Source organism: Lolium rigidum, unplaced genomic scaffold, assembly GCF_022539505.1.
Source record: "Lolium rigidum isolate FL_2022 unplaced genomic scaffold, APGP_CSIRO_Lrig_0.1 contig_1215_1, whole genome shotgun sequence".
Classification (NCBI taxonomy): domain Eukaryota; kingdom Viridiplantae; phylum Streptophyta; class Magnoliopsida; order Poales; family Poaceae; genus Lolium; species Lolium rigidum.
The window spans coordinates 63,981-88,763 of NW_025899820.1; the positions used below are offsets into that span (position 1 = coordinate 63,981).

The 24,783-nt window shown below is 44.3% G+C and overlaps 2 protein-coding genes across 2 annotated transcripts in view; one reads left to right on the forward strand and one right to left on the reverse strand.

Moving 5' to 3' along the window:
- Positions 1-1,707: 1,707 nt before the first annotated feature.
- LOC124680296 (BTB/POZ domain-containing protein At2g46260-like) lies at positions 1,708-7,081 on the reverse strand. Its single transcript, XM_047215366.1, has 7 exons — positions 6,904-7,081; positions 5,489-5,607; positions 5,350-5,413; positions 2,670-2,939; positions 2,371-2,540; positions 2,205-2,334; positions 1,708-2,123 (listed from the first exon to the last, which is right to left on the reverse strand). Exons 1-7 carry the CDS (start codon positions 7,079-7,081, stop codon positions 1,708-1,710), a joined length of 1,347 nt encoding a protein of 448 aa, XP_047071322.1.
- A 2,070-nt stretch (positions 7,082-9,151) lies between these two features.
- The window catches only part of LOC124680297 (BTB/POZ domain-containing protein POB1-like), a 100,105-nt gene continuing 84,473 nt past the window's right edge, over positions 9,152-24,783 (forward strand). Inside the window, exons 1-2 of the mRNA XM_047215367.1 lie at positions 9,152-9,239; positions 9,745-9,748. Of these exons, the coding sequence (XP_047071323.1) occupies positions 9,152-9,239; positions 9,745-9,748 (92 nt within the window). The remainder of the gene's footprint in view (positions 9,240-9,744; positions 9,749-24,783) is intronic.

Genomic DNA, 24,783 nt, shown 5'->3' on the forward strand with positions numbered 1-24,783 from the left:
GTTTCCTATGACCCAAACCTAAATCAAGATGAAAACAAGCGAAAACACCAGCACTTCTCTTGAATAGTGATTGGGAGGTATGTAACCATATTCAGTCATTACTTGTGAACTATAAACTATATGATCACTTAGAGGTAACATTTGTTCACAAAATAGTTATGGTGTCATCATTAGCCAAAATAACAAATAAGGGTAAAATACCCTTTCAACAATCTGATCTTATTCCGGTAGTTCGAGATTCGAGACGACCAATGATTAGGTTCCCCTCTGTTGGCTCCGCTCCGGGTCAGCCCTCGCGAGCATCGACTTGGGCGAACCCGAGCTCCCTGTGCCCCACCCTCCTCCTCCCTTCCTCCTTTGCCGCCGGTGACGAGGGGCCATTGGGTAAAGCCAGCGCGGTGGCGGCGGTACCTTCCTTACCTATTTGTGAGGTGGTTCTGCGCGGTGCTCCTAGGGTCTCCTGGAGCGCAGACTGACTATGACGGTGAGGCGTGGCGGATCCTGGCGGAGGCGGTGGATGCCGCGGCATGGTGCCATGGGTGGCAGCGGAGGGCGGTTGCTGGCGGCGCGGCCCAGTTTGGAGCTAGGCGGGCCCTGATCTGGGCCATGTGGGCCTCGTCCTGGGCAGCCCAAGCAGGAGATTCGCCTCGACGACCATGCAGGCTTTGCTCCGGCCGACGACCACTCCGGACGACAAGACCATCACCGAGCCAGTCGTCGACCGAAGAGGGATACCATCCTCATCTCTGCTGACGGGAAAGACAGCGATGGGGCCAACTTTACAGGCACGACAGCCATCTCAGCCTCCTGTTGTCTACACGTGTCAATACCTAAGTAGGTTACTCTGTAATACTCCAATCAGCGTGTAATCCAGCAGCTGGAACGAAAATAGCTAGGCACCGTCTTGCTCAGTCCGAGATTGTTATAGAATTTTTCAATTTGAGTAAGAATCCTGTTGAAAAAATGGAATTCCTTGCCAACACTTAGATCCAGCTCTACCCAAACTTTTTTGGTTCTTTTCCATTTGTATTTCTACTTCAATCATAGAGAAGAAGAATTTCTACCGCCTTGATTAGTTCCGTAGATAGATGTGATGCGCCCGTCTGGCCCAGCACAATGTAAATATGAATCGGCATCGTCTTGCATAGTATCGTCTACTATGTACGTAGTACACGATTAGTTCTATAGACACATATGTGTGCTGCCGCCTTCTGGCCCAGTCCAGACTTCTAGGTTAAGTATGAATCGGCATTGCCTATAATCAGCTACATAGTCCAATAAGTCTCAACACTCTTACAAGCATTGCTCGTTATGTTACACATCCCATCTTTACTTCTACCAAATATTCCAATCGACACAAATTTTCAGACTCTTGAAATCAACAATCTATAAACTGCCAAAACCCCAAACCAAGTAAATTAACAGACCATAAACGCCAAAACGTACAGCAAAGGGCGTGGCGTGCCACGCGCCTTTGCTTCCTAGTCTAGCTTTAATCTTAAGCAAAAGCCTCCACCAATTCCTTACATCATTCAGTTGCCAAAGTGTTTCCAACAGATGCAGAAGTAAAAGAAATTAGGCGGCACGCGGCAGGCAGAGAAAGAAGAGCAGAAAATAAAACTACCCGCAGCTACCATATGCCCAGCCAACCAGCAAGAGACTGATGCTGCACATCACGACCTAACTCTGCTGAGATACCATGTCATGTCATAAGTAAATCTCCGCCACAGTCAGATCAGCTCTCAGATGCAGCACGTCATTGATGAAGAGGCTGTCATCAGCAATGAAAGTGGACCATGGCATCTCAAAGATATTGTCACATCCAAGTGTCAAATCATCTTCCCTGAAGATGCACACTTTATGATAGTCGTTAGGCTGCCTAACAAATTTCCCTGTTTGATTTTTCCTGGCAGCAAACTCAAAGGCTAACATGACAGACTTTGAGCGCTCCGGCATCCATAGGAGCTCAACGTAGAGGCCGAAACTGTAAGAGTTACTGATCTTGTCCATTTTACAGGTCGCCACGAGACGGAATTCTTGCCCTGCAAGATAGAATGTCTGCGACCATATCTTTCCGAGCGGAAAGAGTCTAGAACATTCCTCGCGCGTTAAGCCCAAGTAAACTATGGCCTTAAGGAAATTTGGATCAAACACAACAACTTTCACAGGTTTGGTCTTGTAACCTCGCTCTGCAAATGGCCAACAGGTTCTAATTAAGTTTGCTGAAAGAACACCTTCCATAACTGTTGGGTATGCTTTGTATAGAAGTACCTCAGTAATAAGCTTAGACACCTTCTCATGGTCAATATCATCATCAGTGCATGCTAGGATCTCCTGAACTGTAGTACATGCCATATGATTGAAACGTACCAGCGGAAGTAAACGACAACTCAAGATCTCGCGTCTTTCCTCCAGTTCTAAGTATCGTGCACGTGCCCACTTGAGCAAGAAACGATATACATGATCTTCAGATTCCACTTGTATGTCAGTACTTGAAAAGATAGCTTCGATCCCAGCAAGAGGGAAGTTCATCACTTCATGTCCGAACCTGAAATGAGACAAATCATGCCATGAGTACACTGCATACATGATTTAATGACATCATACGTACATTTTCTCCAAAAAAAAAACATTGCTCCATTAAATGGGAATCACTCACTTATCAACATCCTTGTATTTGTTGGCAAGGAATTCTTTGGCTGCACCTACCACACGCTGAACTTCAGCAACCATTAAAACAGAGCACGGGTGTTCTAGGTATAGCAGTGCAGATTCAGTGGTCATACGCAGCCTTGTGAGCAACTGACTGCAATGCCTCATGCAAGAAAGAACCTCAAACTTGTCAGCAGCCATTAAGATGTCGAGCAGAAGAGTGGGCTCACGTGATGTCAACTTTCCATGGTACATGAAGCCCAGAAGCTCCATAACGGCATTTTCCTCTGTACCAAGTAGAATGAAAACAGGAAAGGCACAAAGATTAAGAGAACGGTTCAATAGATAAGTAAACAAAAAAAAGGACACTCTTTTTATACCCAAAATAAATGTTTAAGTAAACTAAGGACTTCCAGTACTTAGAAAAGCTCCATGGGGGATGAACAAAGGAGTGCAAAGACTTGGTATAAGATAAAAGCACACGTAACATGGAGAAGTACAAAGAAGCCAAAAAGAACGCAACGCGTGCGGTGAGCGGAGCTAGAGGGGATGCCTATGATGAGCTATATGAGAAACTACGCACAAAGGAATGTGAAATGGGAGTCTACAGGATGTCCAAAATTTATGAGAGGAAAACAAGAGACCTCAACCAAGTGAAGTGCATCAAGGACTAGGCCGATCAAGTTCTACTGAAATACGAGGAGATCAAGAAGTGATGGAGAGACTATTTTGACGGGGCTGTTCAATGATGAGAGTGAGAGCATTAGATGATTCCTTTGGCGACACCAACAGGGGGTTCATCCGGAGGATCCAAGAGACCAAGGTTAAGGAAGCCCTGGAAAAGGATAAAAGGCTGATGATGTCCCCATTGAAGTGTAGAGATGCCTTGGAGACATGGCGATAGTATGGCTAACTACACTTTTCAACCACATATTTCGATCAAACAAGATATCCAATGAGTGGAGGAAAAGTAAATTAGTACCTATCTTCAAAAATAAAGGAGATCAAAGTTGTACTAACTATAGGGGAATTAAGCTTATTTTGCCATACTATGAAGCTTTGGTAGAGAGTGATTGAGCATCGCTTTCTCGAGGAGAGTGACAAAATCCACTAAAAATCAATTTGGCTTTATGCCTGGAGATCAACTATACAGAGGATTTTCTTGCTTCGCAATCTTATGGAGAGATATAGGGTGCAAAAGAAGGACCTACATATGTTTCCATTGACTTGGAGAAGGCATATGACAAGATACCAAGGATGGTCAAGTGATGAGAAATACAAAGTCCCAACAAAATACACCCCCCTCATCAAGGATATGCACACTAATGTTGTGACAAGTGTTCGTGCAGGAGATATTGAGACTGATACCTTCCCAATAACTAAAGGACCACATCCAGGTTCAGCTTTGAGCCCATACATTTTTGACTTGGTGATGGATGAGATCACTAAGGACATACAAGGAGATCCATTCGTGTATGCTTTTTTCTGATGATATATGGTACTAGTAGATGAGAGTAGGGTGGGTGCCAATAGAAAACTAGAGTTGTGGAGGCAGAGCTTGGAATAGAAGGGGTTTAGACTTAGTAGGATGAAGACTGAGTATATGTGGTGCAACTTTAGCATTGTTAGATGCGTGGACGTAGGGGTTAGACTAGGAGGGCGAATAGTGCCTAAGAGGGGCACCATACGATACTTAGGATCAATGTTGCAAATAATGTCGGTATCAATGATCAAGGCAGGGTGGATGAAGTGGCGGCAAGCATCCGAATCCTATGTGACAAGGTCCCACAAAAGCTAAAGCTATGTTTTATAGGACAACACTCAGACCTTCTGCTTTATGGAGCAGAATGTTGGCCCACTAAGAGGCAACACGTCCAACAAATGAGTGTCGCACAGATGCGTATGCTAAGGTGGATGTGTGACCACACAAGAAAAGATCGGATTAGGAATGAAGTAATACTCGATAGGGTAGGGGTGGCGCCAATTGAAGAGAAGCTTGTCCAACACAAACTAAGGTGAATTGGGCATGTCCAACGGGGGCCTCCAGAAGCACCGGTGGAAAGTGGGATTCTAAGGTGTATCGAAAATGCAAAGAGGGGTAGAGGACGACCAAAGTTGACATGTGGGGAGGTAGTTAGAAGGGACTTGAAGGACTGGAATGTACCTAGAGTTTTGGCTTATAATAGGGCTGCATGGTAATCAGCAATCCATATGCCCGAACCGTGACTTACTTTTTGTTCTTTTATTTTCCACTAGTTTCTGCTTGACTGCATTCTTCACTACATTCTGCTATACTTACACTTTCCACTAGTTTCAGTTTGGGTTTCATATCTATCCAGCCCATACTTGCTGAGTTTGTGGAATCCAAATGATCTATACCATTCAATACAATCAGATCAAATGGCTCATAAATTAAGTTTGACCTTGCAAATTACATCAGAATTGCATATTAAAAAGAGAACCACGGCAGATAATCCACGTTTAAGAGAGTTAATTAATCCACAAATTGTTCACGTCTATGACTAAAAGAGACGCCACACAGTATGCTTAATTAGTAGTAAAAAGAAGTGGAAAAAGGTATAAAACAGAATATTATTTACTACAAATAATCAATATTTTATTTAAAAACTATATAAATAGTAACACAACCACAATAGCATACTATAACAAAATATAAGAGGAAGAATATTACATTACCTGAATCAGCAATCCTAATTTGTGGATGTGCCTGATCAGATTCTTTCATGCCATTTGAGAAAAGCTAAGAAAAACAAAGCTTGTTAGAAAGTTGAACTGACTATACAACAAATGCATTTAACATGGTTATAAAAATTACCTTTAGAAAGAAAGGACTTCTTGCAGCAAGAATCGCTGAATTGATATGAAAGGTTTTTACAGTTGAAACTGCTGTGCCAGCCATGGTTGAGGAAGCGTCAATACTCTGTCCTTTATCAGCTGCAAAATACCAGGGTCAGTGAATACAATACAACTGAGAAAAGTAAAAGGTACACAGTTAAATTAGGACAGATTGTCTTCTGTAAAATACTTGGAACACTATGTTAAAGGTGCAAATTCATTTAATTAATCTTCAGATATTTGGTAAAATAGTTAAATTAATTCACAAAAATTGAGATGTCATTTAGCCTAGCTAATACTATAAGCATGGTTGTAGCTAACAGAGCAAGGCGATCATAGATGTTATCCCAAGGATTCTACTTGAATTTCGTATAAACTCATCAGATAATTATTTGTCAAAAGCCAGACTTAGGCAACGCCTTTTGACATACTTCACCTCATATTTGACCAAGAATTGTAACATCAAGATTACAACGTCATAACCCACAATTCCATAAAGGACAAGAAGGAGTACAACTTTAGGTTTCAGCTGGAATAGCATGTTTCTAAATTTCTACGTCACCTGGTTGTGTGCCTCCCTTTTCCATGACTAATCTCAGTTGCAATGGATTGATTTTATTTATTTTTGCAAGGATAAGGGGATTGATATTGCTTGAGTCCAGTGCTACATCCAAATAATTGACTAAATATCTGTTGTAGTGTAGTCAGATGCGTAGACACTGGACATACATGGTATGTTGGTCGTTGTCTGAATAAAGCGGATGTTGATTTAGCCCAGCACAAACTTCATTGTCAGATTGGTCGTACATTCACCTTAGGCGCAAAAATAACAATTCCACTATATTGTTTCCCTATTGCCTCAACCACTAATCACTCACAAAAACTACCAAATTTATCTCTACACATCAGGTATTTGTATTACTTAAACATAAGTAGTTATCAAGCAGGCTAATAATGACCTTAAATGTTTCAACACACACACAACAGAGGCGATCAAAGAAAAGGGCAGATTACTATTGACTTAAAAGGCTATATGTTGAACAGCGAACATGCTGGTGGAGACTGGAGAGTTCCACAGTTTAATGGAGCTCCTTCTCTCCACATCTCTACTTCAGATAAAAAAAGATACACATTTTCTCATAGAATCAACATTTTAAAAAAAGATGAAACAAAATTTCCATTGTTATAAATATACATCCATAGCCAAAAACACCTTTCATAGTAACATGTTCCTCCACATATTACATATATACCACATCAGCTCACTCGCATCACAGATTCCCTCTATTGCTTTCCTACGCATTGCCCCAAAAATGAAGCGCAACAAGCCAGACACAACCGGCTAAATCCATCCAGCAGGGAGAGGGGGGAGGGGGGATAGGGCACAATACGCACCTTTCTCCTTGGGGGTACGCGCCGAATCGGGGAGGGATTCTCCGCCGACGTCGTCGCATGGGACGACCTCTAACTGTAGCACCCTGTCGGAGAAGTTCTCTGAATTGAACGCGAACCCAAAGCTGGGCACCGCGCCCCAGGACGAGAAATCCAGATCCATCTCTTCGCCGCCGGCCATCAGCAGTTCAGCACCTCAACCTCTAGAACGGGAAACACGCGTGGGACCGTGGCGTAAACCCTAGCTCGCGAATGGGCTCTTCCATATATAAGGCGGTGGGATACTGAATTTTTGCAAGACCCACGCCCGCGAACCCTATTCAGTTTTGAGGAAGATACGAATTACAAAGAGGACCGTACAATCTGCCTAAATTAGAAAAACACTTCCTAGCCTCTGAAGATTTAATTGCGACCATTAATTTCTATATATGTGGATTAAATAACCAAAAAAATCATCGCGCAAAAAGTTTCATACAAATATACAATATTATATTTATGCCACGGTATTATTGTTTAAATTTATGTCAAATGTAAATCTCAAAAAGTATGTGCCCTTCTAACATAGTACTAAAAGGAAATGACAGTATGATCATCTTGTAGTACCCCCGAGATTCCATATTAGTGATGAGAAATGACTGATGTCAATGCAAGAACCAAGAATTTAAACTCCCCAAAATTTAAACTTACAAGTTTCTAAAATGGATCAAAAATATCTATGAGTATTTACAAGATGTATTTCTAGTTTTCTACAATCCATGGAGATTTCAAAACCAAAACGAAAATATACATGGATAAACAAAAAGAGAAATTGATATGTAAATAGTGGCATTTGTGCCTCTGTCTTTGTGACACTATTTATGTTAGATTTGTCTTTTCCGTTGCGCTCTCGTTTAGAAAATTTTAGAAACTAGATGATGCCATGCGCGTTGCCGCTGGAACTTTTGCCCCCAAAGGTTGTTTTACTCCATAAATCTCCAAAAAGATTGAAATATTAATTATCGTAAATTTAGATTACTAAGAGACTATTGATTAGTTTATATATTTAAATAGGGACAAAATCTATACTACTTTTTTTCAACGTATCTCTAGAAAAATGCGTTGTTTTGCTCTTGCTTACACATGTGACAAAGGTGTTCTGGAAAATCAAAACATTTTATTTTGCGAAACACGGCATAAACAAATATGTACATACACCCACTCATATAAACACACACACCAATATATTCTATCCCTATGAGTATCTTCGAGATACTGGGTCCAAGAAAACTGATCCGACGGGTTTTAAAATTAACGAAGTTACCGCAATTGCATCGCTGTTAACATGAACGTTACCTCCCACTAAAAGAATATTCTGCATGTTATGAGAAATTAAAGTGTCAAATCTAGAGTTTAAATTCTGGTGAACTGGGGATGCGACCTGCTTTTTTAACCATCCATAAAATGAATACACTGACAGTGTTAAATTTAAGTGGTTCAATATATAAATTAAAGGTGGATCCCCCGCAAAAAAAATTAAAGGTGGATAACCTGACACTATTGTACAAAGCAATTAAAGGAGAAAATGTGTGTTTTTGCGTCCATGCACTTCGAATTTTGATGGTAAGGGAAATGCTACAATAGATGCCATCGTACTAATCAGTCACAAAACGCATGCCATTGAAGGTTTTGCAAGGAGATATGGGACCAGATTAAATGTATGTGGTTGTAATCTGAAATCAAACAGTTGCTAGCGAAAATCGATCTGCAGCAACATAGTGGCTGGTCTAACCAAGGAGGACATCCAGCCCAGCAGGCTGGGCTCCACCGACGTGCAAAAGCGTAGAAAGCACACCATTTTTTGGAAAACCTATACATCGCCCAATTGCGGGGTTGATTAACCGCCGCCCGCGTGCTGGAGCGAGTAGGCCGTGGCCCATCTAATTCGGTTTTTTTTTCTATGCTCTTATTTAGGTTCGGCTGGCGGACGTTTGTTGGGCCCGTCTGGTAGCGATCCAAACTCGATGCATCTTCTCAGGTGCGCCACTGGTACCGAGGCGTCGCTTCGGTAGTCTGTGCCACGTTAATGGCGATGCCTCGTCTGCCGAGCGGCCGCCGTCCACCTCTGCCAACAAACTAATGGTGATGCCACGCGTGCCGCGCCCCTCGCCTGCATCCGGCGTACAGAAGGAGGTGCCGCGCTCGTCTTCCTCATCCACTCCTCCGCACAAACCCTAGCAATGATGGAGCTGCGGGGGCATCAGCTCAGGCGGCGATGGAGCTGCTGAACCTCTCTCACCGCGCCGTGGTGCCTAGCTTCGATGTCGGCGGAGGATCCATTGGTGACCTCCGCAAGGACAAAGGTGCGTCGGTTACTGATGTACATGTTCATGCTGTCTAGGTTATTTTCTGCTGTTTGGTGGGAATACGGCTGTCAAGGAAGATGTTTCATGCTATTTTTTCTTTTTTTGGTTCCTTTGATGATTCGATCCCTTTATGCGGCTGATAATTTCATCGGGGATTAGTGGTTAGGACAACGGAGAGATCTAATACTGTAGTAGAATTCATAAGTTTTGGGCCACGGTTGTTGTGCTGGTAATGCTAAGATCTATCTGAACAATGATTTTTTTTTTCTGAAAAGCAGAACAACACCAAATTTGTCAGTTATACAACTTACACAAAAAAGGTGGTCAGAGGAAAAAAAATTGGCTAATACAGAAATAACAAGTTGTGGCAAATATGTGTCAATACAAATTCATTATTTGTTATGTTTCTCCCAAACGGCACAGTTTGTTAACATGAAACCTTGCAGTTCAAAACTTTATTATATTACAATGTGCAAACTTTCTGAATTAAACTTGTTTTAAGTGAGGTTACATTAAGGCATTGACATGTCAGATAATTCAAAGAGGAAATTTTGCAGTCACTAGTCACTACACTACATGACCTATAAACTATTTATATTTCTTAATATAGCAACACAAAAATAGGAATACCATATGATCAAGTGTGTTGTTTCGATGTAATGTATTTATTGGAGCGAAAATGAAACTGCCACTGGTGGAAAAAGGGGCTTTGGTCGCGGTTGGCAACTGCCATTAGTCGCGGTGGCCCAACCGCGACCAAAGTAGCGCGACTAAAGGCCCCCCCCCTTTAGTCGCGGTTCCTTACGAACCGCGACTAAAGGCCCATCCACGTGGGCCGCAGGCGAGCGCCGAGGCGGAGGACCTTTAGTCGCGGTTCTTCCGGCCAACCGCGACTAAAGGCCTCCGCAGGGTTTAGGGTTTAGCCCCCCTCCCCCTAAATCTGGTTTCTTTTTAATTTGTATTATTTTATTTCTTTTGGGTTTTAATTTTGAAGGAGTTTCACATATTCTACGGTACTGTATACATACATGCATATGAATGTACAATTTCAAACAAATTTGAAATTAGAACCAAAAAGAATTCAAGAGTAATATACAATATATATTCAATATCGGATGACCATATACAATATATATTCAATATCGGATGACCATATACAATTTTGAACAAGTTAGTTACAAATTCCGGTGCGTATAAAGATCTACGTCATCGTAATAGTGTTCTCCTCTAGGATCGATGACTTCCCTCGCCAACCATCCAGCTAGTTCCTCTTGAAGTGGTCGGAAGCGAGCTTCGGACTAAGCGTCTTCCGGAGGTTATTCCTCGGGATGTTGTTCTCACACGTCCGGTCCCGCTCATTGCAGTATCTCCGGATCCTCTCACAAACATAGTATCCACATAGATTGGTCCCCGGTGGCTGAGTATCCCCAGTCGTCGGCACTGCCATTTTAAAATGTAGCTCTTTTTTGAATTCACCGACCTTGGTATCTACGAACCGTCTCCAAACCATACGAGGCAAAGAAAAGTAAATAAACAAGAGAGTTATTAATTAGTTACTTGATATTAGGAAATGATGAACGAAATAGGCCGATCGATATAGAGCGCAAATGAATGAAAATAATTACTTTTGCATCATTTTTCTCATGTCGCCCCAAAGCGCCGGATCCATATTCGGAGAGTCGTGGACGAGAACCGAGGAGGTCTGAACTTTAATTACCATAAGAATCCGAGTGGAACCTGCGGACACGATACATGCACAGATCATGCATAACTCATCGATTAGCCACATACCATGCATGGAGTAAACAAAAGAGAATGTGCTCAAGACAGAAACACTCACCCAAAATGATAAGGAAATAGAATATCACTTTTCTCTTGCTGTTTTCTAATAAACCGCCACGGGTCTTCCTCCACGTCGGCGGGGTGGTATTCTAACACATATGAATTAACGATGTGTGGGTCAATGAACCCAACATCATGGATGTTCCTTATTCGCATTTCCCGCTTCTTCATTCCGCATAATATATAGCGTACACAACAAGATAGTTAGGACAATATATATATATATAGTGCGGGCAATGAACGAGATGGGGTAGAAATTAATAAATCACTTACGAACGTAGCAACCGATGATAGATTTGTCGAGCTCGCGCAGATTGAACAAGCTGGAACAATTCACTCGGAGGAATTTGTACCCAGTAACGTTTGAAGTGATGCACATATTTAACTTCCGCATAGATATAGTCTTTGGCGTTTTCATGTTTTATGTAACCCTTGTACCAATTTAGCAGACCTTTCATTTGTCGAGGTAGATCCTCTTCCTGCGCAGGCTCGATGAGAGGGCCATTCTTCACATATGAAAATACTACGTCCTTCATTGGCGCCTCATCAAGGCCTAACACCGCACGAAGAGTGATACCTAAGTCGGCCGCTTGTTTTCTGGCACTTTCTACAGTCAATCCATGTGCTGCCGCAGCTGCTATGATATCGGGGGCATCCGGACCGGCGGCTTGCACTATGAGCGGGGCGATCGATTGTTTACTTTGTTCCCCGAGCTGGGCAACTTCTTTCCCCCTTTCTAATTTTGACTCGGCCTCGTCCTTCAAGGCTTTCTTCTCCGCGAGTAAATTTTCACATTATTCATCAAATTTCGAAATAGTCTCAAAGGCAAAGATGCGAGTAAATTTTCACAAATATTTATTTCATTTGATTTCAAAGTTAAGTTTTCATGAACGTCCATTCTAACTAGGGTCTTCTAAGGTCAAATAATGGCTCTGATACCAACTTGTCAACACCCGGATTTTTAAGTCCAGATGCCTATTATGTCATTCATCGCAATCCCAGGATAATGTTGTTGCGAGGCATAATAGTCGAATATCACAGTCATTATTTATTACAAGCCATAGTGTCATACAATCTTGAATCACATGATTCATATTACACAAATAGTTGATTTCCAAATCAACAACATACATAAGTTCATACATAGCGGAAGCGTAATAGTAACGGGACTCTCTAGTCCACAGGCCAACATTTGACGTCAGAAACCCCTAGTTGTCGTAGGCGTCCTGCTGGTCATCCTCATGATAGTTCTGTTCCTCCTCGTACTCTGGCCATTTGAATAGCCAGGGACAAAGCCGTAAGTACTTCAAGTACTTGCAAACTAATACTATTGTAAAATGCCCATTAAAGAAACTAAACTCTAATTTAACTTGCATAAGCCAAATTTTAGTTCACAAGCCTGGATCATGTACTAACTAACTTAAGTGGGAACATTAGTGTCATTCCCACATCATTGGTTCAAATCCCAAAGAGTCACCAAGTCACCATTCATATTTACTAAAGCTTTCGAAAATCTGACACCGGAAACTGTATGGCCTTTCCAACCGTCCGTAACCGTGGACACGGCTATTCGAATAGGTTTACACTCTGCAGAGGTTGCACGCTTGTGCCACAACATTTGATTTCATCCGTCGGAATAACTCCGAGTCACCGTAACACGATACGCGGATCATCAACCATAACCTTTCACTTACACATCCTAGTATGAGTACCTCTCCCCATGAGCTTGGCCTCCCGGTGAAAACCAACTCGTTAACCCGGGAACCGCACGGGGCTTGGCCGTACAATTTCACCTCAATTCACATCCTTTCTCAACAACGGAGGCAGCCTCAGCATAACCCCTATGATGTGTGTTCAGAGGGAACTCATACTAAAATTTATAAACTTCCAGTTAAGCCCTACCCATAATCAGGTATTGTGGGGGTACTCAAAAATTGGAAAGGTATCGCATTCAAACCAATATCAGGTTTTTATCAAAAATCACCATCTTCTCTTGTTCACCTTCAACTTCAAACTCTTCAATGGAATGCTTCATCATTCCAAGGTTTCAAAATCCACCATTCACATGCTCCCATCTAATATAGTCAAATTTTAGTATTTTAGCACTAGCACTAATCATGAGGGGTGCTACTTTGCTTTGCTATCTCTTCTCATCTAGTAATCTTGTTCTCTATCCCAATTTTAGTTCATCCTTGGAAAACACAACAAGTAGAACTTGTATGGTGTACACATAAGATAGACTTGTATAAAGAGAAGTAAGAATCATGGTGCCTTGCTCAAGGTGAGCTTTGCACTTTGCAAGAGTATTATCTTGCCTTGGTAATTCTCTAGGTTTTCTCCTTCTTCTTCAGGGTAGAATTCTCCTTCCTCTTGATAATCTCCGGTGCTAGCGTCTAAATTTGAATACGAAGTATAATCACCAAACAAGCTCAAAGGCTAATCTAAACACATCATTACTTCACACAAACTATACTAAGCACACACATAAAATAAGTAAGTGTATTGGTGGGTGACTTGAGGAAAAAGATTTCCTCTTATTCATATGTGAGAAGTAAGGTTCATATGGAGTTTGGGAAATAATTTCCTCTCATTGAATCTTCTTAAAATTTAATTTCTCCACAGCAATACATGAATCCTATGTTGACCCAAGTCAACCATTCATCATCCTTATTGGAGAAAATGATTTAAATGAGGTAGACCACCTCATACTATTTAAATAACACTACATTTGATTTAAATCTCAAGTAATTCATATAAGAGAGTTTGAAACCAGGGTCCAAACATCCCATGAATTCATGTGAGACAAATTTAAATGAAGTATACAACTTCACAAGGTTTACTTTAGTAGTTTTGGATAATATCAACTAGTTAAACTAGTCAAATGATCCATTAATTAAACTAGGGCATGATCATGCAAAGTGACCACACTATTTTCTTGCAGAAACAATTAGTGTAAGTCAAATGTGAGCTACTAGAGTTGGAATTAACTTAATATCTGTTTTGGTTGATTTTTAATAATTATTTGAATAAGTAAAAGTCCCTGTCTTGTTATTTTTATCACATTTATTCTACCAAGAATCTGACCATGGGGCCAGTGGCATTGGTTAGATCTTTTTCTTAGCTTTCCAACAACATAAAGTTCATCAGATTTGGTTTAGCCAATTTCAATCTATTGAATTTCTAAGTTGGAACCAGTATTGAAATTAAATGGATTTGGATAAATCGAATTTGAATTACTGGGCTACGCGGGAAAGCTAAGTGGGCCGAAACGTTTAAAAACGGCCCAAGGCCAGCCCACCACGCATCCGTGCACGCGCGGGCCGCCTGACAGTGGGCTCCACCCGTCAGCGACTCATAATAGCCGAAACGGTATGTTTGAAAGTGGATCGTTGGATTAGAATGAGATCGGACGGCACTGGGCCATCGTCGTCTCCGGCGAGATGGGTTCACTGGCACGGCGGCGGTAGGGGGTCGGAGGCTCACCGTGGCTCCAGCTAGGGTTGGGCAATGTGCTCGACGAGGTTGTGGACGACGGCGAAGCAGCCCGTAGCGGCGGCGTCGTCGGGGGCGGCCTCCTTCTCCGGCGATTGCTGCCGGGCTTCCGCGGCGGTGAGGCGTCGATTGGGCGGCGGCGGTGGCTAATCGATCATGGCGAGGTGCTGGGGAGGTCGAGGAAGAAGAGGGGAAGCTGGTGGTGTGCTTGGATCATCAAGGGGAGGTCTCCTTTTATAGGGCGTGAGGGGTGCCGTGGGTGCTGCGGCAAGTCGACAAGGGCGCGGCGTCTCCGGTGAGCCAGGGGGCTAAGCGACGACGGGGTCGTGTTCACCACGTCAAGGCGGTACTGCGAGCGTCAACGGCGCAGCAAATGGGGGCGTACGACGGTCGGGCGCGTCCGTGTACTGCCGCGGCCGTGGCGGAAGGAAGCTTCCTCTCCGGCGGCGGTAGACGCTAGGGGGTGACGTGAGCGTGTCCGGCGAGCTCCGCGTGGCGAGAGAGGTACTACGGCGCGCGGATATGGTCGGGTACGGCGAGATCCGGCGAGCGCCGCGTGGACGTGTCCGTGCACTGGGTGACGTCGCCATGCCGTTGGCGGCGTACCGGGGCGTCCTGGGCGCGCGTCGTCCGGGGCTTGTCGGCGTCTCCTCGACCAACGGCGGGTACAGGCGATCTCCTGGGATCATGGGCGACGCGTTGGACATGGTGGCCGTGGCGATGATGAAGAGAAAGAGAGGGAGGCGTGTCGTGGGCGACGTGGCCGGCATGGCCATGGCTAGGCCGTGTTTGGTCGTGTCCAGGGGGTTCCAAGGCATGGGTTTGGTGTAGGAGGGTCTTGTGGTCAATGCTAGGTCAAGTGGTGAGCAAGTGGTGGCCTGGTTTGATCACATTTCAAAATTGGAGATTGTTACATATGTTTCAAAGTCTCATCTTGGCATGCTTCTATCTCTTGATCCATGATGAATTTGATATGGTGATCTTTACAGAAGTTGTTCACCTTGTTGAGTACTTGGATGACATGCCAAGAGTTGGATTTGTTTGGTTTGGAAAAATTGAAATAGAGAGGCTCAAAGTAGGTACCGGACTAGAAAAGTCGGAAATGACCATGATCATATGTGATCATGTTTTCAATTTTGAAAATGGTTTGAAAAGTAAATCTTTGATTCTCAAAGTTGTATTCATTCTTTAATATCATAACACAATTATTGGTGAAGATCAAATGGGTCTAAGATCAGATTTACCAAAAATGACATAGACCTTATATTAGGGTTTTTAGGGTTTTTGTGATATTTGATTTCTTTCTCTTTTTGAGGTATTTAACTATGATGATCACTTGATCACTCTAGGGTTTTAGAGTTCATCACAAACACAAAGTAACAAACATCATGGCATAGCACTCAAAATGCACAAGTCCTATGCAGGGTACTATATGCAAGTAAAAGTTTTTGTTGGTTCTAAATTTTGGATAATTGAAATTGTTCTTCTTCCTTTATTTGAAATTTGGGATGTTACAAACCCTTCCCCCTTACAAAAGATCTCGTCCCGAGATCTTAAAGAAATTAGGTACTAAAGAGATCGGGGTACTCCTTCTTCATATCTTCCTCTCGCTCCCAAGTGGCTTCATCTTCGGTATGGTTGCTCCACTGTATCTTCAGAAACTTGATGCTTCGGGTGCGGGTGGTTCGGTATGCTTCTTCCAAGATACGAATCGGCACTTCGCGGTATGTCAGGTCTTGGTTGATATCTACCGAACGGTGATCGATGTTCTTGAACACTTCCGTCTTCTCGGGGACTTCCAGGCACTTTCGCAGGAGTGAGATGTGAAATACGTCGTGCACAGCCGACATTTCTTCAGGTAACTCTAATTGATAGGATACTTCGCCTCGGCGACTCAGAACTTTGAAAGGTCCAACATATCTAGGGGCAAGCTTTCCTTTTAGATGAAATCTCTGCATTCCTTTCAGGGGGGATACTTTGAGATAGACAAAATCTCCGATCTCGAAGGTCATCTCTCGGCGTCTCTTGTCAGCGTAACTCTTCTGTCTTGACTGCGCCGTCTTGAGATACTCTCGGATTTTGTGCACCTTCTCCTCGGCTTCACGAAGAACATCTGGTCCAAAGACTTGGCTTTCTCCTACTTCCGACCAGTTCAGGGGGGTACGGCACTTCCTTCCGTACAAAGCTTCAAAGGGGGCCATCTGCAGGCTGGCTTGGTAACTGTTGTTGTAGGAGAATTCTGCGTAAGGCAGGCAATCTTCCCACTTGGATCCGTACTCCAGTACGCATGCTCTCAACATGTCCTCCAAAATCTGATTGACTCTCTCGGTCTGTCCATCGGTCTGCGGGTGATAGGCGGTGCTGAAGTTCAAACGGGTTCCTAGTCCTTCATGCACTTTCTGCCAGAATCTTGAGGTGAACTGGGATCCTCTATCTGACACTATCGACTTCGGGGTTCCGTGCAGGGCGACTATTCTGGAGATGTACAGCTCAGCTAACTTTGGTCCTTAGTAGGTGGTCTTGACGGCGATGAAATGGGCTACTTTGGTCAATCTATCCACCACTACCCATATAGAGTCGTTGCCTTTGCTTGGATTTGGGCAAACCTGTGATAAAGTCCATTCCTACCGAGTCCCACTTCCATTCCGGAATCCGCAAGGGTTGCAACAGTCCTGCGGGTCGCCGATGTTCCGCCTTGACTCGGCCGACGGATATCACACTTGGCGATGTAGCTTCCGATCTCCCTCTTCATTCCATGCCACCAAAATTGTTCCTTCAAATCTTGGTACATCTTGGTACCTCCGGGGTGAATAGAGTATAAGGTGTCATGGGCTTCCTTCGAATGACTTGCTTCAGGTCTGAGTCCGATGGTACGCAGAGACGTCCTTTGTACCAAAGAACTCCGGCTTCATCTACAGTGAATCCGGGGGCTTTTCCTGCGACTATCTGGGTCTTGATTCCGTCGATGCTGGCATTTCCCTTCTGAGCTTCCTTGATCTGTCCCATCAAGGTAGGTTGTAGCTCCATGCTAGCTAAGAATCCTTCACTGACTAGCTCCATTCTAAACTGTTCAAACTCTTGGTACAAACTGGGTTGTTCTTCTGCTATCATTGAGTTCAACTGACACGGCAGTCTACTCAACGCATCCGCTACCACATTGGCCTTGCCGGGGTGGTAGTGGATCTCCATATCATAATCCTTAATCAGTTCTAACCATCTTCTTTGTCTCATGTTCAGCTCCTTCTGGGTAAAGATATACTTCAGGCTCTTGTGATCCGAATAGATCTCGCAGCGATTACCCATGAGGTAATGACGCCACACCTTCGGTGCTAAAACTACGGCTGCGAGTTCGAGGTCATGGGTGGGGTAGTTCTGCTCATGCTCGCTTCGAGCTTGCCGGGACAAGTAAGAGATTACTTTGCCTTCTTGCATAAGCACACATCCGAGACCAATCTTGGATGCATCGCAGTAAACGTCAAAGGGTTTGGTGATGTCCGGCATGATCAGAATTGGGGCTGTGGTCAGTCTAAGCTTGAGTTGTTGAAAACTCTCTTCACATTTGTCCGTCCATTCGAACTTCTTATCCTTCTTCAACAATTGGGTCATTGGTCGAGCGATACTCGAGAAGCCTTCTACAAATCTGCGGTAATATCCGGCTAATCCAAGAAAAGCGCGGACCTCGGTCTGGGTGGTTGGGGCTTTCCATTCTGCAACAGTCTTGATCTTTGAGGGGTCTACGGCAATTCCTCCTGCAGACAAGATATGTCCCAGGAATCCAACTTCCTTCAACCAAAACTCACATTTGCTGAACTTAGCATACAGCTTATGCTCTCTCAGGGTCTCTAGGACAGCTTCTAGGTGTTGTTCATGCTCTTCCTCAGACTTGGAATAGATTAGAATGTCGTCGATGAAAACGACAACAAACTTATCCAAAAAGTTCATGAAGATTTTATTCATGAGATTCATGAAATAAGCAAGGGCATTGGTCAGTCCAAAGGACATGACATTGTACTCGTACAATCCATATCTGGTGGTAAAGGCAGTTTTGGGAATGTCCGATGCTCGAATCTTCAGCTGGTGGTATCCAGTCCTGAGGTCAATCTTTGAGAAAACTATGGCACCGGTCAGCTGGTCAAACAAATCTTCTATCTTCGGCAAAGGGTATTTGTTCTTGATGGTGACATCGTTAAGCTTACGATAGTCCGTACATAAACGACTGGCACCATCCTTCTTATCCACAAACAAAACAGGTGATCTCCAAGGTGACGCACTTGGTCGAATCAGACCTTTGGCTAACAGTTCATCCAGTTGCTTCTTCAGCTCCACAAGCTCGGCTGGGTTCATGCTGTAGGCTCTCTGGGCTATAGGTCCGGTTCCGGGAATTAACTCGATGATAAACTCGATATCCCGGTCTGGGGGCATACCGGGTAAACCATCCGGGAACACATCGGGATATCGACACACGACCCCGATTTGATCCGGAGTTGGCTTGGCTACGCTGCGGTTGCGGGTAAACTTTCTAGGTAGCGGTTCGGAGACATGTTCCACTAAGATACCGGTGCTACTGGTCATGGTGATGGCTTTCTTGGCACGATCAATCATTCCATGGTGTTTCGCCATCCAATCCATTCCCGAGTAAACCTTTGGTTCCCAAAATTATCAAATTGGCATAGAACTCTACTTCATGAATTCCGATGGGTACATTTTTACAAAATTTTCCGGCTTTAGTGGTTGATCCGGGAATTTGAACTATCATGACATGTTTCAAGCCGAGGGGTTGAATTTTACTTGTTGATGCAAAGTCTTCGGTGACAAAAGAATGAGATGCTCCGGAATCAAACAATACTCCGGCGAGTGCCGAGTTGACAGGAAACATACCCGAGTACAACATCCGGTGCTTCTGGGCTTCTTCGGCATTCATGTGGAAGAGGCGGCCGTTGCGGTTATTGGGGTTGTTGGGGGCGAACTTCTTTCCAGTGGAAACGCGGCGTTGCTGCTGAGCAGGTGCAGCGGTGTTGCCGGCGAGCTTGGCGAGTCTCTTGGGACACTCGTTGGAGTAGTGCCCCACCACTCCGCACTCATAGCAAGTGATAGTGGACTTGTCCTTGGTTGCGACCGGAATGGCGTTGCTTCCAGTCCTTGGGGCGGTGTTGGTGTTGTTGTTGTTGTTGTTGTTGAAAGCTCTGGGCGGAGCGCGGTTGAAGTTGTTGTTGTTATTGTAGTTGTTGGTGTTGCCTCCTGGCCTGGAATTTCCTCCACTCCGGTTCTGATAACCGGGGCGCGAGTTCTGCATAGGGGGCTTGTTGTTGTTCCTCGGAGTGAAACCTCCGCTTGAGCTGGGGCGATACTTCGGGGCATTGCTAGGCCCACTCTGGTGCATCATGCGACGTTTGCGGTTCTCATTGGCTTGGTTCAGCTTGCCTTCCATCTGGATGGCGGAGTCAACAAGGGCTTCGAGGTCAGCGAAGGGGATGTTGACGAGAACGATCCGCATCTCATCATGCAGTCCGTTCGAGAATCTCTCCTCGCCTCTTCTCGGTGGTGTCGGTCTCATCGGGGGCGTACCTTGACAGGGTAAGGAACCTATCGCGGTATTCTACCACCGTCATGCGACCTTGCTTCGGTTCACGGAACTCATCCCTCATCTTCTTGATAAGACCCGGGGGTACATGGTACTTGCTTGAACTTGAGCTTGAAGTCCGCCCAAGTCATGAACTCGACCTCCATTCATGGCACGTGTGCTAATCCACCGGGCTCGGGCTGGTCCAGCGAGGTAATGAGTGGCAAACAGAACCATCTCGTTGGGTTCCACTCCCGCTACCTCCAAGTTGTTTTCCATGGTTTGAAGCCAGTCATCGGCATCGAGGGGTTCCTCCGTCTTGCTGAACACCGGAGGGTTGGTATTCTGAAAGTTCTTGAGCTTGGATCCGGGATGATCATGATTCCCATGGCCTTGGGTTGCGAGGTTTTGCAGTGCTTGTGATGTTGGCTTGACGTTCAGCCCTTTCAGTCTCCCTGTCTGCCAGCAGGGTTTGCAGCAGTTGCATCATAGCATCGTTGTTGTTGCGATTGGGAGGGGCCATCTGAATATACATTAGATTATAAGATAAGAGGGAAATTCTATGGTTCATTTTGAATAAGTTCAAAAAAACTTGTAAAAACTTGAATGCTTTGGATGACACACACAAACATTCATTCATTCATACCACATAACACATTACAAACTAACATTTCAACACTCCAATGGTTTTAAGAACCATTTCACATGCTACGATACAAAGGTCGGGATACAACTCATGCCTACATCAGTGCTCAAGTGCAGCTACCCTCATCCTCCACATCGATAGGAACGACGTCATCAGGACCCGGCTCCAGAAAAGCGTAGTCCTCCTCCTCGGTGAACTCGTCCTCCTCGAAGTCATCATCGTCACTCAGGAAGGCTCCTCCTCCCTGAATATCGATACCCGCTTCGTCTTCCTCCATCTCCTGGATCTGCTCCTCCTGAGCCTTCACCGTGGCCTCAAGTGACGCTATCTGAGCGCGAAGGCGTGTGATGGTGGCATCCTTCTTCGCGCACCTTAGGCGAAGCTTGTTGCGGTCTCTGGATAGCATCTTGATAGCATCGCCATGGGTGGCCAGGGCGATGTGCGTCTGGTTCGCGTACACCCGGGCGTTGTCTAGATCCTGCTGTGTATGATACAGCATAAAGTCTAGGTGCTCGGCGTGGTGTCGCAGCTCTGGGTGCGACTGCAGAGTCATGGGTGCTCCTGAGGCATCACGCCTCACTAAGTGAGCGAAGCGGGACGCAAGCGGGCGTACCACATTCTGTCCGCGAGGCGTGCCAATGCCTCCCGAAGAGCTCTCGCTAGTCCGTCGAGCCGGTTGCTCTCACGGAATGAGAACGGAATCCTCTCCTGGTTAGGAGACTCCATCGTGCCTCGTACATCTGCAGTGATAATCCACTGGAGTTCTCCACCGGGCTGATCGTTCACCTGAATTCCGTGGAACTCAGGGGGAAGTCGACCAAGGAAAGCAGCGACAGCGGTAAGGTCATGTTCGAACACGAGGCTCCCACCGTTCCCGAGCTGATAGAACTTCGCGTTGATGGGTTCATTGGGCTCCATCTGAAAGCGAAAAGGTTGAGTAAGTTAGAGAGTGAACAAGTGTGGCAAAATTTTAAGTAGATTCAATTTAGAAGAGCACATTATTCATCAAATTTCGAAATAGTCTCAAAGGCAAAGATGCGAGTAAATTTTCACAAATATTTATTTCATTTGATTTCAAAGTTAAGTTTTCATGAACGTCCATTCTAACTAGGGTCTTCTAAGGTCAAATAATGGCTCTGATACCAACTTGTCAACACCCGGATTTTTAAGTCCGGATGCCTATTATGTCATTCATCGCAATCCCGGGATAATGTTGTTGCGAGGCATAATAGTCGAATATCACGATCATTATTTATTACAAGCCATAGTGTCATACAATCTTGAATCACATGATTCATATTACACAAATAGTTGATTTCCAAATCAACAACATACATAAGTTCATACATAGCGGAAGCGTAATAGTAACGGGACTCTCTAGTCCACAGGCCAACATTTGACGTCAGAAACCCCTAGTTGTCGTAGGCGTCCTGCTGGTCATCCTCATGATAGTTCCGTTCCTCCTCGTACTCTGGCCATTTGAATAGCCAGGGACAAAGCCGTAAGTACTTCAAGTACTTGCAAACTAATACTATTGTAAAATGCCCATTAAAGAAACTAAACTCTAATTTAACTTGCATAAGCCAAATTTTAGTTCACAAGCCTGGATCATGTACTAACTAACTTAAGTGGGAACATTAGTGTCATTCCCACATCATTGGTTCAAATCCCAAAGAGTCACCAAGTCACCATTCATATTTACTAAAGCTTTCGAAAATCTGACACCGGAAACCGTATGGCCTTTCCAACCGTCCGTAACCGTGGACACGGCTATTCGAATAGGTTTACACTCTGCAGAGGTTGCACGCTTGTGCCACAACATTTGATTTCATCCGTCGGAATAACTCCGAGTCACCGTAACACGAGTACGCGGATCATCAACCATAACCTTTCACTTACACATCCTAGTATGAGCACCTCTCCCCATGAGCTTGGCCTCCCGGTGAAAACCAACTGTTAACCCAGGAACCGCACGGGGCTTGGCCGTACAATTTCACCTCAATTCACATCCTTTCTCAACAACGGAGGCAGCCTCAGCATAACCCCTATGATGTGTGTTCGGAGGGAACTCATACTAAAATTTATAAACTTCCGAGTTAAGCCCTACCCATAATCAGGTATTGTGGGGGTACTCAAAAATTGGAAAGGTATCGCATTCAAACCAATATCGGGTTTTTATCAAAAATCACCATCTTCTCTTGTTCACCTTCAACTTCAAACTCTTCAATGGAATGCTTCATCATTCCAAGGTTTCAAAATCCACCATTCACATGCTCCCATCTAATATAGTCAAATTTTAGTATTTTAGCACTAGCACTAATCATGAGGGGTGCTACTTTGCTTTGCTATCTCTTCTCATCTAGTAATCTTGTTCTCTATCCCAATTTTAGTTCATCCTTGGAAAACACAACAAGTAGAACTTGTATGGTGTACACATAAGATAGACTTGTATAAAGAGAAGTAAGAATCATGGTGCCTTGCTCAAGGTGAGCTTTGCACTTTGCAAGAGTATTATCTTGCCTTGGTAATTCTCTAGGTTTTCTCCTTCTTCTTCGGGGTAGAATTCTCCTTCCTCTTGATAATCTCCGGTGCTAGCGTCTAAATTTGAATACGAAGTATAATCACCAAACAAGCTCAAAGGCTAATCTAAACACATCATTACTTCACACAAACTATACTAAGCACACACATAAAATAAGTAAGTGTATTGGTGGGTGACTTGAGGAAAAAGATTTCCTCTTATTCATATGTGAGAAGTAAGGTTCATATGGAGTTTGGGAAATAATTTCCTCTCATTGAATCTTCTTAAAATTTAATTTCTCCACAGCAATACATGAATCCTATGTTGACCCAAGTCAACCATTCATCATCCTTATTGGAGAAAATGATTTAAATGAGGTAGACCACCTCATACTATTTAAATAACACTACATTTGATTTAAATCTCAAGTAATTCATATAAGAGAGTTTGAAACCAGGGTCCAAACATCCCATGAATTCATGTGAGACAAATTTAAATGAAGTATACAACTTCACAAGGTTTACTTTAGTAGTTTTGGATAATATCAACTAGTTAAACTAGTCAAATGATCCATTAATTAAACTAGGGCATGATCATGCAAAGTGACCACACTATTTTCTTGCAGAAACAATTAGTGTAAGTCAAATGTGAGCTACTAGAGTTGGAATTAACTTAATATCTGTTTTGGTTGATTTTTAATAATTATTTGAATAAGTAAAAGTCCCTGTCTTGTTATTTTTATCACATTTATTCTACCAAGAATCTGACCATGGGGCCAGTGGCATTGGTTAGATCTTTTTCTTAGCTTTCCAACAACATAAAGTTCATCAGATTTGGTTTAGCCAATTTCAATCTATTGAATTTCTAAGTTGGAACCAGTATTGAAATTAAATGGATTTGGATAAATCGAATTTGAATTACCTGGGCTACGCGGGAAAGCTAAGTGGGCCGAAACGTTTAAAAACGGCCCAAGGCCAGCCCACCACGCATCCGTGCACGCGCGGGCCGCCCGACAGTGGGCTCCACCCGTCGGCGACTCATAATAGCCGAAACGGTATGTTTGAAAGTGGATCGTTGGATTAGAATGAGATCGGACGGCACTCGGGCCATCGTCGTCTCCGGCGAGATGGGTTCACCGGCACGGCGGCGGTAGGGGGTCGGAGGCTCACCGTGGCTCCGGCTAGGGTTGGGCAATGTGCTCGACGAGGTTGTGGACGACGGCGAAGCAGCCTGTAGCAGCGGCGTCGTCAGGGGCGGCCTCCTTCTCCGGCGATTGCTGCAGGGCTTCCGCGGCAGTGAGGCGTCGATTGGGCGGCGGCGGTGGCTAATCGATCATGGCGAGGTGCTTGGGGAGGTCGAGGAAGAAGAGGGGAAGCTGGTGGTGTGCTTGGATCATCAAGGGGAGGTCTCCTTTTATAGGGCGTGAGGGGTGCCGTGGGTGCTGCGGCAAGTCGACAAGGGCGCGGCGTCTCCGGTGAGC

What these genes read in the sequence shown, in the direction of transcription:
- LOC124680296 (XM_047215366.1), bottom strand. Translation starts at nt 7,081, where the DNA reads ATGGCCGGCGGCGAAGAGATGGATCTGGATTTCTCGTCCTGGGGCGCG. An exon ending in GAAGTCCTTTCTTTCTAAAG is followed by an intron (nt 5,414 to 5,488) that starts GTAATTTTTATA and finishes TGTTTTTCTTAG; the next exon opens with CTTTTCTCAAATGGCATGAA. An exon ending in CCTTGCCAACAAATACAAGG is followed by an intron (nt 2,541 to 2,669) that starts ATGTTGATAAGT and finishes TCAGGTTCGGAC; the next exon opens with ATGAAGTGATGAACTTCCCT.